Source organism: Hemicordylus capensis, chromosome 6 (assembly GCF_027244095.1).
Source record: "Hemicordylus capensis ecotype Gifberg chromosome 6, rHemCap1.1.pri, whole genome shotgun sequence".
NCBI classification, from domain to species: Eukaryota; Metazoa; Chordata; class Lepidosauria; order Squamata; family Cordylidae; genus Hemicordylus; species Hemicordylus capensis.
In genome coordinates, this window is record NC_069662.1 from 160,360,252 (window position 1) to 160,374,332 (window position 14,081).

At 45.5% G+C, this 14,081-nt stretch overlaps 1 protein-coding gene across 12 annotated transcripts in view; it reads right to left on the reverse strand.

Annotated features, from left to right (window-relative positions):
- The window catches only part of LOC128329198 (sodium channel protein type 5 subunit alpha-like), a 371,320-nt gene that overhangs the window by 30,587 nt on the left and 326,652 nt on the right, over positions 1-14,081 (reverse strand). For 7 of the 12 annotated variants that reach the window (XM_053259890.1, XM_053259889.1, XM_053259895.1 and 4 more), the window contains 2 exons: positions 1,048-1,170; positions 94-216 (listed from right to left, as the gene is read on the reverse strand). The exons of 1 other annotated variant lie outside the window; for it this stretch is intronic. In XM_053259890.1, coding sequence (XP_053115865.1) covers positions 94-216; positions 1,048-1,170 — 246 coding nt within the window. Of the gene's footprint in view, positions 1-93; positions 217-278; positions 974-1,047; positions 1,171-4,442; positions 5,172-14,081 lie in introns of those variants that run through there. 4 more of the 12 variants (XM_053259893.1, XM_053259894.1, XM_053259900.1 and 1 more) reach the window with 4 other exon arrangements.

Sequence of the window (14,081 nt, forward strand, 5' to 3'; positions counted from 1 at the left end):
TGAACAATGGCTCTCACAACATGCTGTTGGATGTTCATGGACAGATGGGCTTCAATGATGGGTCTTGTGGGTTTTTTAAAAATGGAATCTTACCCTCATCCCTTCAAATCGTGACAGTGCTCTTAAGGGTCTCAGAGCTCTGAGGGTCCTAAGGGATTTAATGGGACCCATTTCGGAGTATCCAAGTGTGCTAGCTATGAGGCTTACTAATGAGACCTGAATGGAGACACAAAATGGAGAAGTCCAAACTATTAGCACAAATCCTACCATTCAGCTTCTCTTCTCTGGTTTTTTCCCCCACCTGTAAAGATAAACCTTGTTACTCAACAGATGAAGAAAGAGCTTGAATGGGGGGGAAATTGTATTAACCTAATCCAAGGGAAAAAAGTAGAATCCACATATTATAAATATGTTTCAGAGCATTTCAGGACATATCAAACCATAGGTTTCCAATGGAAGTTGAAACCATGAGATGTAGAAATCCACAGATGCTAATGTGACCACTTGACTTGGCTGGGATCCCCATCTTAGCTGTTGTCTACTTTCCTCGAGGTGACCACATGGAGCACGGACCGGCATCAAAAGCTGGCAGGAAACAAACTGGAGACTCTGATATATGTAGTATCTCCATGCAGCACAAGCCTGGGTGCTTCCTTTTGGCTGATTTTTTTGGTAACTGAAGAGAAACAGCAGAGACGTGGGCACATCTCCCGTTATTAAATTATGCGAACACTGTAATTTTGAGCTCTTAAGAGGAATTGCTTGTAGGACCCAGCCATTTATTATGACCCTTTTTTTAGAATGTTGCCAATGCCAACTGAATTCCATGTTTTGTTTTGGTTTTAAATTGACATTGGATCTGTTTTTACTATGGTAGTCCCTTCTCTAAAGGACTATATAGATAGACCGATTTGGCTCTTCTTGTTTAGGAAATGAGACCACCATGTGTCACCTTAAGGAAAGGCTGGATGGCCTGTAAGGAAAAGAGAAAAGGTGCTTGTTATTTCTGGTGCACACACTCCATAGACACTGAAAGACAACCCTTACCCTTATGCTCTCAAATCGGGACAAGGCTCGGAGGGGCCTCAAGGCCCTCAGGGTCCTGAGAGATTTCATAGCGCCCACGTGGTCATAACCGAGAAGGGTTGCTATCTGGCAAATAACTGAAATCTGTGCAGATCGAATGGAATTGGAAATTACTGGTCAAAATGAGCCAAAAGGTGAGGGGAGAAAAAGAATACACACAGGGTGAAAATAGTACAGTCAGGGAAGATACTGACAACCTGGGGAAGATCCACTTGCGAATGTGGGTTGTGGATGAATGTGGGCTGAATAATGTTCATAGCAAATGGATTGCTCCAGCCTGATGCAACATGCAACTTAAATCACATTTGCAAAGGTGCAAAAAGTGGGCTGTGTGTTCTCTATCGGTCAGTTCAAATGTGCGTCACTTGGCACACACAATAAGGTTGGGAACATGCTGAGAGTGTGCCCACCCTGACATCACAGAAGGTCATCCGGTCCCGACATGCTCTTGGGGCATCCCTTAATCACTTGAGGGGGGCATTCATCTGAATGACACCTCTACACACACTCCAAAACCCTGGGTGATTAAGGGATGCCCCAAGAGAGCATTGGAACATCCCCCTGGGACATCAGGGCTCGTGTGCTCTCAGCATGTCCCTGACCTTGCTACATTAGCTAGGTGGCATGCGTCTGAACTGGCCCAACGGCAAATGTCAACTGAGTTGCAAATGTGCTCTTTGTGAAGCCGTTTCACAACTCCTGTCACTAAAAGTAGCACTCAACCTTCATGAGCTCATGAGACATTCCCAGTGCCTTCAAATGGTTTTGTAAACTGGCTCATAGATTCCGCCCCCTGCCCCCCCCCAACGCATGCTGACTTCTGCCACAGTCAAATAGCAGGAATAAGCAGAGCAGTACTAGGGTCTCCAAAAGAATCCAATGCACAGATGATTTCAATCAATAATTGGACAAGTGGAAAAAGCTTGTCTTGCAAGCACTGACTGGGGAAAGCTGTCCATGTTGTGAATTATGTCCTTAGAGGTCTGGTTCAGATGATTCTGTCCCTGCCTGGGGGATGAGGAAGAGGATGCTTGAAAGTGCACCCATTGGGACATCTTCCATGGCCTCCTGGAATGCTTCTTTATAATTTGAGGATGGACTGTTCATCTAGATGGCCACTCTACTCCCACCCTCACATGAAAAAAGAATGAGCTGGGAGGTAGGGTGTTGGAGGTCCATGGAAGATGTCTCAACAGGTATGCTCCTGGAGCATCAGCTTCCTAATCCCATGGGCAGTATTGTCCAAACCTGCCCACACATAGCCTAGTTCCACACAGCACCCCCACTGCAGAAGTCAAAGCATATTGGAAGAAAAATTATTGTCTGAATGCATCATCAGTCATTGCAAAAAGAATCCCAGATGACCAGTGTATGAAGAGAAAGCTGGTCCTATTTCTTCCTCACTAGCATCTCTCTAGATGTCTAGTGATGAAATCTGAGAATTAATATCTGTCCTGCCTTGCTGGTGGCAGATCTCAGATAGATTCATCTGAATAAATGTGTGCAAACCTCTCCTTAGCACACCATTTTGTTCACTTGCTTCCTCTAATACAAAATAGGACAGGTGATCTTTCATATGAGGGTGAACTGCTTCCTTTTGATACAGGAGTGTGGAGTCTTGGGAGTAATAGAGATGAACAGTGTCTTTTCATAACTGCTTTCAGGCCAGACTAAATGTGGCAGGCACAGCCATGAACATCCATTCATACTAGCTGGGCTGGGCGAAGATCATCTGCACCCCCGGCCGCCCCAACCACCGCCACTGTCCCCCCCCCCACACACTGGCATGCCCCACATCGCCCCCGCCGCTGCCACCAATATTCTAACTAATATTCTGCATAGATCTTTGTCAGAGGCTATTTTCTGGGTGCTTCTGCCAGCTAAACTTAGGAGTAGCTATCAGAGAGAGGATCTTCTCAGTGGTGGGGCCCAAATTATGGAACTCCCATCCCTAGCATGTTCTCTTGGCATCTTCATGATGATCTTTCAAGCAATAGGCAGTCTGTCCTGTTCTCCTCTGACTGCCTTCTGTCCCCCCTCCTTTTAAGAACATAAGAACAGCCCTGCCGGATCAGGCCCAAGGCCCATCTAGTCCAGCATCCTGTTTCGCACAGTGGCCCACGGGATGCAAATGGAAGCCATAGGCAGGAGTTGAGGGCATGCCCTCTCTCCTGCCATTACTCTCCTGCAACTGGTACTCAGAGGCATCCTGCCCTTGAGGCTGGAGGTGGCCCATAGCCCTCCGACTGGTAGCCATTGATAGACCTCTCCTCCATGAAGTCATCCAAACCACTTTTAAAGCCATCCAGGTTGTTGGCTGTCACCACATCCTGTGGCAGAGAGTTCCACAAGTGGATCACGCGTTGTGTGAAAAAGTACTATCGTTTGTTGGTCCTAGAGCTCATGGCAATCAATTTCATGGAGTGACCCCTGGTTCTAGTGTTGTGTGAGAGGGAAAAGTATTTCTCTCTCTCCACTTTCTCCACACCATGCATGATTTTATAGACCTCTATCATGTCTCCCCACAGTCGTCTTTTTTCTAAACTAAAAGCCCCAGGTTTTGTAGTCTTGCCTCATAAGAAAGGTGCTCTAGGCCCCTGATCATCTTGGGTGCCCTCTTCTGTACCTTTTCCAGTTCTACAATGTCCTTTTTTAGATGTGGGGACCAGAATTGTACGCAGTACTCCAAGTGTGGTCACACCATAGCTTTGTATAAGGGCATTATAATGTTAGCCGTTTTATTTTCAATCCCCTTCCTAATGATCCCTAGCATGGAATTGTCCTTTTTCACAGCTGCTGCACATTGAGTCGACATTTTCAATGAGCTGTACACCACGACCCCAAGATCCCTCTCCTGGTCAGTCACCGACAGCTCAGATCCCATCAGCATATACTTGAAGTTGGGGGTTTTATCCCAATGTGCATCACCTTACACTTGCTAACAGTGAACCGCATTTGCCACTTTGTCACCCACTCCCTCAGTCTGGAGAGATCCTTTTGGAGCTCCTCACAATCAGTTTTGGATTTCACTACCCGGCAGAGTTTGGTATCATCTGCAAATTTGGCCACCTCGCTGCTTACCCCTGCTTCTAGATCATTTATGAATAAATTAAAAAGCACCGGTCCCAGTACAGATCCCTAGGGGACGCCACTTCTTACTTCGCTCCATTGTGAAAACTCTCCATTTATACCTACTCTCTGTTTCCTGTCTTTCAATCAGTTAGCAATCCACACATGTACTTGTCCCCTTATCCCATTACTGCTAAGTTTCTTCAGGAGTCTTTGAAGAGGAACTTTGTCAAAAGCTTTCTGGAAGTCCAGGTATACTATGTCAACTGGGTCACCTTGATCCGCACACTTGTTGACACTCTCAAAGAAGTCCAAAAGATTGGTGAGGCAAGATTTACCTTTGTGGAAGCCATGCTGGTTCACTCCCAGCAGGGCCTGTTTTTCTACGTGCTTTACAATTTTATCCTTGAGGATAAAAATGGATAACTGTTTTTATTAGTTAATGCTTGGTTGTTTTATTTGTTATGTTGTTTTTTTAAATGGGAAGGGTTTGGTTTTAATCTTGTTTTTAGCTTTTAGCAATCTTGAACTGCATTGCAAAAAATACTGGAATGTGGATCTCAAAATGAATAAAACCAATAAATCATCAAGATTGCAAGTTTCCTTATTTATTGAGTCACGCAGAACTTTTTCCAGAAGAATTCACTCTCTGGGAGGAACACAGCCAAAGAAAGGATTCCCTCTTTCTTTGGGAGTAATATTGCCACATCCATATTCTCTTTCTTTTGGAGTAACACAGCAGCTCTATACAGAAATCTCAAAAATATATCACAGGTGCTTCCGTCCTCCTGACATAGATTTGCACGGCATTAGGTGTCTATTCCAAGGATTAGGCAGCGAAGCCCTGCAGGAGTTGGCGACTGTTTATGGTGCTGGAGCCAGTCCATAGGTGGAGATATGTTGACTAACTACTCTGCTGTTGATCTGAAGGTATTGCGTTTGTCCCTGTCAAATGTTATTTATAGGGGAAACCTCAACAGTACGGGCTTGTTGCTGCAGACTTGATTAAATGTGACCTGGGAAGATATTTTTAAAATTATCAAACAGCTTTTGAAATCTATGCTGACTGCCCCACATAGCCCAGGCAAAACTGAAAGTCAGCACTTTCCACAGAGAGCTCCCCCCCCCCCGACACACACACCCCAATGCTTCTCCGGCACAAGCTTCTTTCCAACTTGTTTCTCTGTCTTCCTATGTGTGTCACACCCATAATCACATCCTGCTGGAACACCACATAGGAACTGACTTAATTTTTTAACTTCTGCACATTTTATAATAATGTTTATGTTGCTTATATTGAAAATGTGAGTTCAAGATAGAATTGCCATAACCTACAGATACTGCAACTATCGCTCTGGAAATATGACAGGGTTTGGCTTTTTAAAGATGGTTTTATATGGCTTTTATGGGAGAAAAGCAAAGGTAAGGTTTTGAATATTCTATGATTGGGTAGCCATCATAGTTTTGTTTCAATGTTCATATATAATAATGTCTCACCACCCTGCAAGTCTGCTTATTTCTTTGTCTTTGCTGCCTGATCAGAACTTCTTTTCCCATGTGGAAGAGATACTGTCAGACAGTTCAGATGACTGCCTAATTGATTACCACTGCTTAAAGAAGCCAACAGTGCCTATGTGACACCAGCAACTGTTACACCAATGCCCATCTTCCTCTCATATCTATTTGCATGCCTAGCTACCAAGGGTCTAAAAGTGACATGCTTAAGAACCCTGGAAGGAAAGGGTCAAGGGTCAAGAATAAAAGTGAACATACTGAGGTAATCAGCACCCACAACTAATCTTTAGGGCCACATATCCACACACATTCCAACCATTTGGTGGGCATTATACAGGTATATATCGAACATCCATATTCTCACAATAAATTTATAAAATGTGAGCTCTAAATGCACCAGGTGGTCTTGTTAGGCTTCTGTTAGATAATTATCAAGGGGAGCAACCTCAGTCCATAACTTGCAGCTTATAGGACTCTCATTTGCCAAGCACACTGGCCACTCCCTGATTATCACTGGTTCCCCACATGGTCAGCCCCCTCAGAAATCATGACATCTGGGATTGGGGAGCCAAGAACAACCGCAGAGAAAAGCGTGGGTCAATGGCAATAGAGGGGAAGGCGAGAGCTTGGCTGGAGAATAATATCACAAGACCATCCCTCCCCCTTCCACCCACTGGACCTCCATCTCACATTTTCTTGTTATTGTGCATTGGAGAGCTACATGGATTCTAGTGTCATGAATAGTTCAATCTGCATTCTGATTGTGGGCCACCATGAATCTTGTAAACCTCACTAAGCAGCCCTGTTGAACTTGTGCCTGGGTCTTGCTCTTTCTTCACATGGGTTGGACATTTCATGTCAACCCAGGATAAAAAAAAAAAGGGTGGGGAAGGGACAGAACATGGCCAAATTTTTCATACAGTTGAAAGGCTGCCATAAAGAGAGAGGAAGTGGGGAGGGGGACCCTTTTCCTAGGGCAACTGAAGGAAGCATAGGAAACAATAAGGCGAAAGTGTTCTAACAAAGAAACACTGTAGGTATAAAAACAGCTGAGCAGTGAAACAGATTTCCTGGGGAGGAGTGGAATCTCTTTCCCTGATTTTTCAGCAGATGAGGATCTAATCAAACCTGGAGTGGCTTGATTCTCAGTCCTAATTTGTCTGCACATCGGAACATGTGCAGTCATGGAATAAGGGGTCAGGAAAAAGGGGACAGGTTCATATGTGGATTGGTAACTGGTTGAAGGACAGGAAACAGAGAGTAGGAATAAACGGAAAGTTTTCACAGTGGAGGTAGGTAGGAAGTGGAGTCCCCCAGGGATCAGCAATGAGTCCAGTGCGCTTTAGTTTGTTCATAAACAATCTAGAAGCTGGAGAGGCCAGCAAAGTGGCCAAATTTGCAGATGACACTAAACTATTTAGGGTAGTGAAATCCACAACGGATTGTGAGGAACTCCAAAAAGATCTCTCCAAACAGGGCAACTGGGAAACAAAATGGCAAATGCAGTTCAATGTAAGCAAGTGTAAAGTGATGAACATTGTTGGTGACTGACCAGGAGAGAGATCTTGGGGTCGTTTGAAAATGTCATCTCAGTGCACGGCAGCTGTTAAAAAAGCTAATTCCATGCTAGGAATCATTAGGAGGGCGATTGAAAATAAATGCTAATATTATAATGCCCTTATACAAATCTATGGTGTGGCCACATCTGGAGTACTGCGTACAGCTTTGGTCACCATATCTTAAGAAGGATATTGTAGAACTGGAAAAGGTGCAGATGAGGGCAACCAAAATGATCAGGAGCCTGGTGCACCTTCCTTGGGTTCTTTACCTTGAAAAAGAGGTGACCAAGCAGAGACATGATCAAAGTGTATAAAATTATGCATGGAGTGGAGAGGGTAGACAGAGAGAAAGTTCTCTCTCACACACACAACACTAGAACCAGGGGTCACCTCATGAAACTGAAGGTTGGGAAATTTAGGACCGGCAAGCGGAAGTACTTTTTCACACAGCGCATAATTAATCTATGGAATTCCTTACCATGGGATGTGGTGATGGCCACCAGCTTGGATGGCTTTAAAAGGGGCTTAGACAGATTCATGGAGGACAGGTCTATCAATGGCTACTAGTCTGATAGCTGTGGGCCATCTCCAGCCTCAGAGGCACGATGCTTCTCAATACCAGTTGCAGGGGAGCAACAGCAGGAGAGAGGGCATGCACATACCTCTTGCCTATGGGCTCCCCAGAGGCATCTGGTGGGCCACTGTGTGAAAGAGGATGCTGGACTGGATGGGCCTTGTGCCTAATCCAGCAGAGCTGTTCTTATGTTCTGTTAGCATAAGAACAGCCCTGTTGGATCAGGCACAAGGACTAACTAATCCGGCATCCCGTTTCACACAGTGGCCCACCAGAAGCCTCAGGGAGCCCACAGGCAAGAGCTGAGGGCATAAACAACATGCCTGGAAATCATCTTAAAAATACATTCATAATTTTAGCCAAAGCAAGTATTTCATTAGATTTCAAATGTGAGAAATACATGAGAACGTATCTTGAAATGAGCAGTCTAATTTTCGCCTGGCATGTCTAGTTCCCTTTACTACTACTAACCATGTATACAGCATGTTTAATTTTCAGTTCAGCCTGACTACAGTCTAATGAGGCAGGTGACGACCACACCCATTTTACAGAGGGGTGGAACTGAGGCTGAGAGAATGACTAGCCAAAGCCAAACAATGAGACTCTGGTAGCAGTGGGATTTGAGTGCAGGTGTTTCAGATCCAAATCTGTCTTGCTATCCAACTGACCACATCTGCCACAATTGCTTCTTACTCATTTTAAACAAGTAACTGTCTGACAAAGACCGGGGTTGACATCCAGACCAATGTTGCATGTGCCACAAAACATTTTGCGTGCGCAATGGGGGAGGGATAATTTCCCACCAATTTCCCCTTCCTTCTGCAACCCACTATGCAACCCATTATGTCCCTCAGGGACATATCTTCAGGAGGAGCAGTCTTCAAAAGGAGGAATCAGTGACTGTTGTGCGCATGGAATGGTTTTTGTTTTTGTTTTAATATGCACGAAGCTGGTCTGAATGCCAAGGGGTATTTAGAAATGGAAATTGTGGTTTAAAGACCCATTTCAGTCACTGAGCTAACTGGGCAGCCCTGGGTGATTCAAGATAGCGGTCCTTGCAGGATTTATTGTGAGAATAATTAAAGGTAGGGATGTGCGAAACGTTTCAGATACAAAACGTTTTGTACCCAAAACAGCCTGTTTCGGGTGTTTTGTAGACAAAACAAAACACCCATTTTCCAGATTCAAAAGTTTTGTATACAAAACAAAACGTCCCTGTTTCGGCTACAAAACGTTTTGTTGTTTCGGACCTCCATTTTGTGGTGATCTCTGAGTCAGTCTCCATTTTGTGTTTGACATCTCTTTGAATTTCCCACCCTTCCAGCCTTCTGATCGGTGACCTAAAGCATGGGCTGACCTGCTGACAATTCCCTCCTTGTTCCCCACTGGCTCTTTTGCTTCTTCCCACTCTTTACTGACCCCACATTGGCCAGGGGAAGGGTTGCTAACCCATGGGGTGCTGGGTTCTGCTGTTTCTGTGGTGTTCTGAGTGTAGATTCTCTAGTAGCATATGAGAGTGGATTCTTGTTTTTCACTGAAAATCTCATATGCTACCAGAGAATCTACAATGAACACCTCAGAAACAACAAAACCCAGTACCCCAAGGGCTTGTGGGTATGGGGGTGGTTGGCACCCTATGTGCACTACACAACCCCTCCCCCCCAAGTGGAATTATGGGGCTGCTGAAACCTCCATTATTCCCTATGGGAGAAATCTTAAAGACACGTAAACTTCAACAAATCACAAAAGATCAGCCCTTTGCCCAATTCCTTTGAAATAATTCTGGAAGTTTCCTTGCCCCCATTGGGCACTACCACCCACCACACTCTGCTATGGGTCATCCCTTTCCCCTTGATTTGAAGCGATACATTTGCTGGAATCCCCATTATTCCCTATGGGAAAATTCTTAAAGATGTGTAAACTTTTTTTAAAATCACACAAAAAAATCAGCCCTTTGTCTAATTCATTTGAAATTTCTGTGGTAGCTTCCACCCATTGGACACTACCACCACCACCCACTCTTTTTGCCCTGGGACCCTTTTTAAAAATCCAAATCGATTCGGATTTGGCTTCGGAAAATTTGGCTACAAAACAAAACAGGGCTGATTCGGATTCAGAAAATTTGGGTACAAAACAAAACGGGGATGTTTTGATTCGGATACAAATCGAAATAAGAAAATTCCAAAATGCACACCCCTAATTAAAGGACACAATAATTGTATAGCGGCTTGCCTAATAAATAGTATAGCTGATCAACAGCCATGCAAGAGCGTGGCCATCTTGTTATTATTGTTGTTCCAGACCTAAGTTCATTTCAGTTCAGAGCCAAGTGAAAGGTCAGCTCAAACATTCTTAAAGACTTCCTAGCATTTGTCCCAGGGATACAGCTGCAGAATGCAGCCCCCACGTGACACCCAGCTCAGAGAAGAGGGCACACAAGGTGGTGCCAAGCTCTGCTGAGAGAATCCAGGCAGGAAATATGTCGGATGACTCCAGCCCCCGACTGCCCTCCCCTCCGTGGCGAGCCTTCCTGTAATCCTTGCCGTTTAGATGTTCTTGTCCCACCTGTTTCACACACTCACTGGCAGCGGATGTTTTTAGCTTGCCACGGCAAGTGATTGAATGTTATGCTATGGGGGAAATGGGTTGCTGGGAGGATGTATCCACTCAAGCAAAAACTCCATACCTTTGGGCATCCGGACAGACCAGATTGCCTCCATTGCTACGCTATTCATCAGCAATTATTGACTGTCCCCTGTTCCTTCAGATCTGCGTCCAAGAGAAGATGCAGCAGTTGGAACGGTGCACCCGGGTGATCCATCTAAAGTGGCAGCTCAGGCCCCAGAACTAGCGCTCCATGAGGCTTCTTATGGATACAAGGACTGCTGCAAAGACTTGTGCCTCTTCCCCCCCCCCTTCCCCAATGCTTATTCTCTGACCTCCAATGCCACCTGTATAGGTTCAGTGGTTCCTCCCCAGATGTGTTGTTTGAGGGTTCTGGGGACCAAGCACAACACTCTTATTTTAGGGTGTGTGTGTGTGTGTTCATTCTCTTCAGGAGTCCCTTCCATGAGACCTGGGAGTTATTCGCACATGGCTTCAGGCTGCAGTGTAAATGCTGAGCGAAGCCACTTTGAATCACACTTGTGGCACTGAGGGAAGCAGCCCCTCCCCTCTGCTCTTGGGTTTTGTTTTGATGCAGGTTCACATGGCATGCCTCTGTGTTTTCCTTCTAACCAATAGGATGAAGAGGGGAGATTACTAAAGAGCTATAACTGTCTTTCTAAAGAGAACATCCCTCTTATCATGCTAATGATTCTACGTCAGTGCCTCTCCCTGTTTGTTCTGGCGTTTTCAGAAAAAAGTAGCTTAAAACCAGCATTTTAAAAACCTGGAAATACGTTGAGATAAGCCAGAATTTGCAAGACCAAGGATCTTGAAGGGACTCCGGGGTAAATTTGGCTGGTCTCCTTCTCTCTTCTGAAGGAGATTTGGAGTAGAAGCCCAGTCTGTGAAGCCTCATGGGAAAGCATCCCCCTCTTTGGTCTCTATGCCTGGAATGCGTTTGGCCAGCCAAACTGCCTTTGGGTGTTTCTAGGAAGCACCATGGTTTAGCTGGTCAAATAATCTGTCCAATAAACAGGAGGTCCTGAATTTGAATCCTAGTAGTGCCTTTTCCCAGAGGCAAGATGCCTCTGAATACCAGTTACAGGGAAACAACAGCAGGAGAGTGGGTATGCTCTTGCCTTTGGGCTTCCCAGAGGCATCTGGTAGGCCCCTGTGGGGAACAGGGCTTGAGCCAGCAGCGCTGTTCTCATGTTCAAACACCACACAGCTCTTCTTTCAGTAGCCTGGTAATGCAAAGGCAGTACCTACATTGGCCAGGATTCACATCATGTGCCTCCCAGTTCAGCTGGGACGAAGGGGAGAGGTGGGCCTGCCTCAACCAACCTCTCCTGCTTCAACTGCACAGATTAGTGGAAGAACTGAAGCTCCTGGAAAGACGAGGAGCTATCTTTCTTCCCCCCAGCTGTCATTGGCATGGTGGTGGGCCAGCAATTACAATGCACACAGGAAGTGTGTCCCAGGCAGTTAAACACTGGGAAACACTAGAAAACTCTTTCTAAGGTTTACCCAGATCTCCTGATTCATATCTTCCCAGTTCAAGAGCAAGACTGATTAGCAAATTAAGGCAAATAATGGTATGGCTAATCAGCTGTGACAAGGCATGGACTTGGTATGTAAATGTTGAAACAGCACTACGAAGCAATTTCAAGAGCAGCATCCGATTTTGTTAAATCACCTTTTGTTAACAACTTCTTGGCAGGAAATGTGTACTGCCTGGCGGCTAATTAGTAAACACTTCTGTGTTGGTTGTGATGCATTTGCTGTTGGAATGACAAAGCCATCTTGCTTATGCAAGAGATGCAACACCATTATTTGCAATTTCCGCCCCTTTCAGTTTATACACATGCAGATATTAGTTGTGAGTCACTGAACTTCATTATTGATTCACTTTACTTCTTTATTCCATTTCTATACTGCCCTTCCAGAAAGGCTCAGGGCGGTGTGCAGAAGGCCCAGCGTCCTGCCCTGGCTGTGAGCTGCAGGACTGTCGCCTAGCCGTCTGCAGGTTGTGAGAGATGGGAGGCCATCCCTGTTCAATGAGGAAGCCCAAGGAAGCCCATGCAGGGACTGCACTTGTCTGTCCAACTGTCAGCCACCGTGGCCAGTGGCAGCTTCACTGCCATGCTAACTGAGCAAAGAGGCAGCTTTAAAAAGTGATGATTCTCTTTCCTGAGCAGCGGGAGAGCAACTGGCCCTCTCCAGCCCCAGCACAGCATCCCTCCAGTGGCTGCTGCTGGTGTCTATCTTATTTTTCTTTTTGAAATTGTGAGCCCTTTGGAGACAGGGATCCATCTTTATTTATTTTTATTTCTCTGTATAAACCATTTTGGGAACTTTTGTTGAAAAGCAGTTTATAAATATCCATCATAGTAGCAGTAAGATGGAATGGGGGCAGAGATAAACGGGGGAGAATATACAATTCTAGTTGCTAGGGTTCCTGGATCTCAGATTGCCTGCTGGAGGCTCAGGATGTGGAGCATCATCATTGCCATGGCAACGGGGAGGCCCTTGACCTCCCTGCAAGATCTAGAAGTCTTGCAGGAGTTGGGAAGGTTGCAGGGCAAATGTGGAACTCACAAGGCTGGTTTCATAACTAGAAGGAGCCAATGAAGAGGCCGATCCTGTCCTCCCCTCTGAGCCAAGAAGGAGCAGGAGGGGAGAGGTTTAATCTCCTCCCCTCCATAGCCAAAGCCAAATGTCACAGGGAAACACCTCCCTCTTTCCCAGCAGGGGACTCTGGGATAGCATTCACCCACACACACACACACAGCTTATGCATGCGAAATAGGGCTTCTGACCTAGTCACTTTTGCGACTCCAGGCCACGCCCCGCTCCATCACATGACAAGCCACCAGAAAGGATATCTGAAGCCTTCCCATGATTTCCAAGAATTCACCAAAACATAGCACTGCATGTTCGAGAGAGTTATCTGCCAGAGAGGATATGCTCTCATGTGTGCAAAGGGCAGGAGGCAGGATCTTGGTTCACATTCTAGGATGAGTGTGCATTGAGACTAGTTCAAATTTCCGAATGGCTGGCTGCTGTGCATGGCCCTTGGGCCAGTTTTGGATCCCTGCTCTCCCCTGAAGTGTTGACTGGCTTGCTATAGCACTTCCTACCAGGCAACTGCTCAGAAGAACCACATTACTGTTGTTGTTATTACATTGTCTGCAGTTGATTTAAGGTCAGAATAGACATGACTCTAAATGCATCATTCATGCCTGAGGTTTTATTCTTAAAGAAAACTGAAGCTGGAAGGTCTGATCAGGATTGGGGCCGCAGTTCACGGGGCAGGGGTATTTAACCCTTTCCCCTCATGCTTGATGAAAACAGCACTAATTCATGTTTTCCTCACAGGGCTTTTAGCAGCTTCAAGGGCACTGTTCTGTGGGGCCATGGCGCAAAAGGAAAGGACTGAATGCCCCCTCCTTGCATTTAGGGGGCCTGATTCTAGGCCCCCTGTGCTTTTAACTAAGAAAAATATGGATGTATATTGAGTTGTTTAACAGTACATCTGGTCTAACCCTTCTCCCTTCTGATAAAAGCACACACTCCATCTCTACAAAGGGCCTCTCGGGCAGTTTAAATTAAGACAGGGATTTCCAAGGATATTATCCTTAATATTCTTGGAAGTGAGTATCACTGAATTT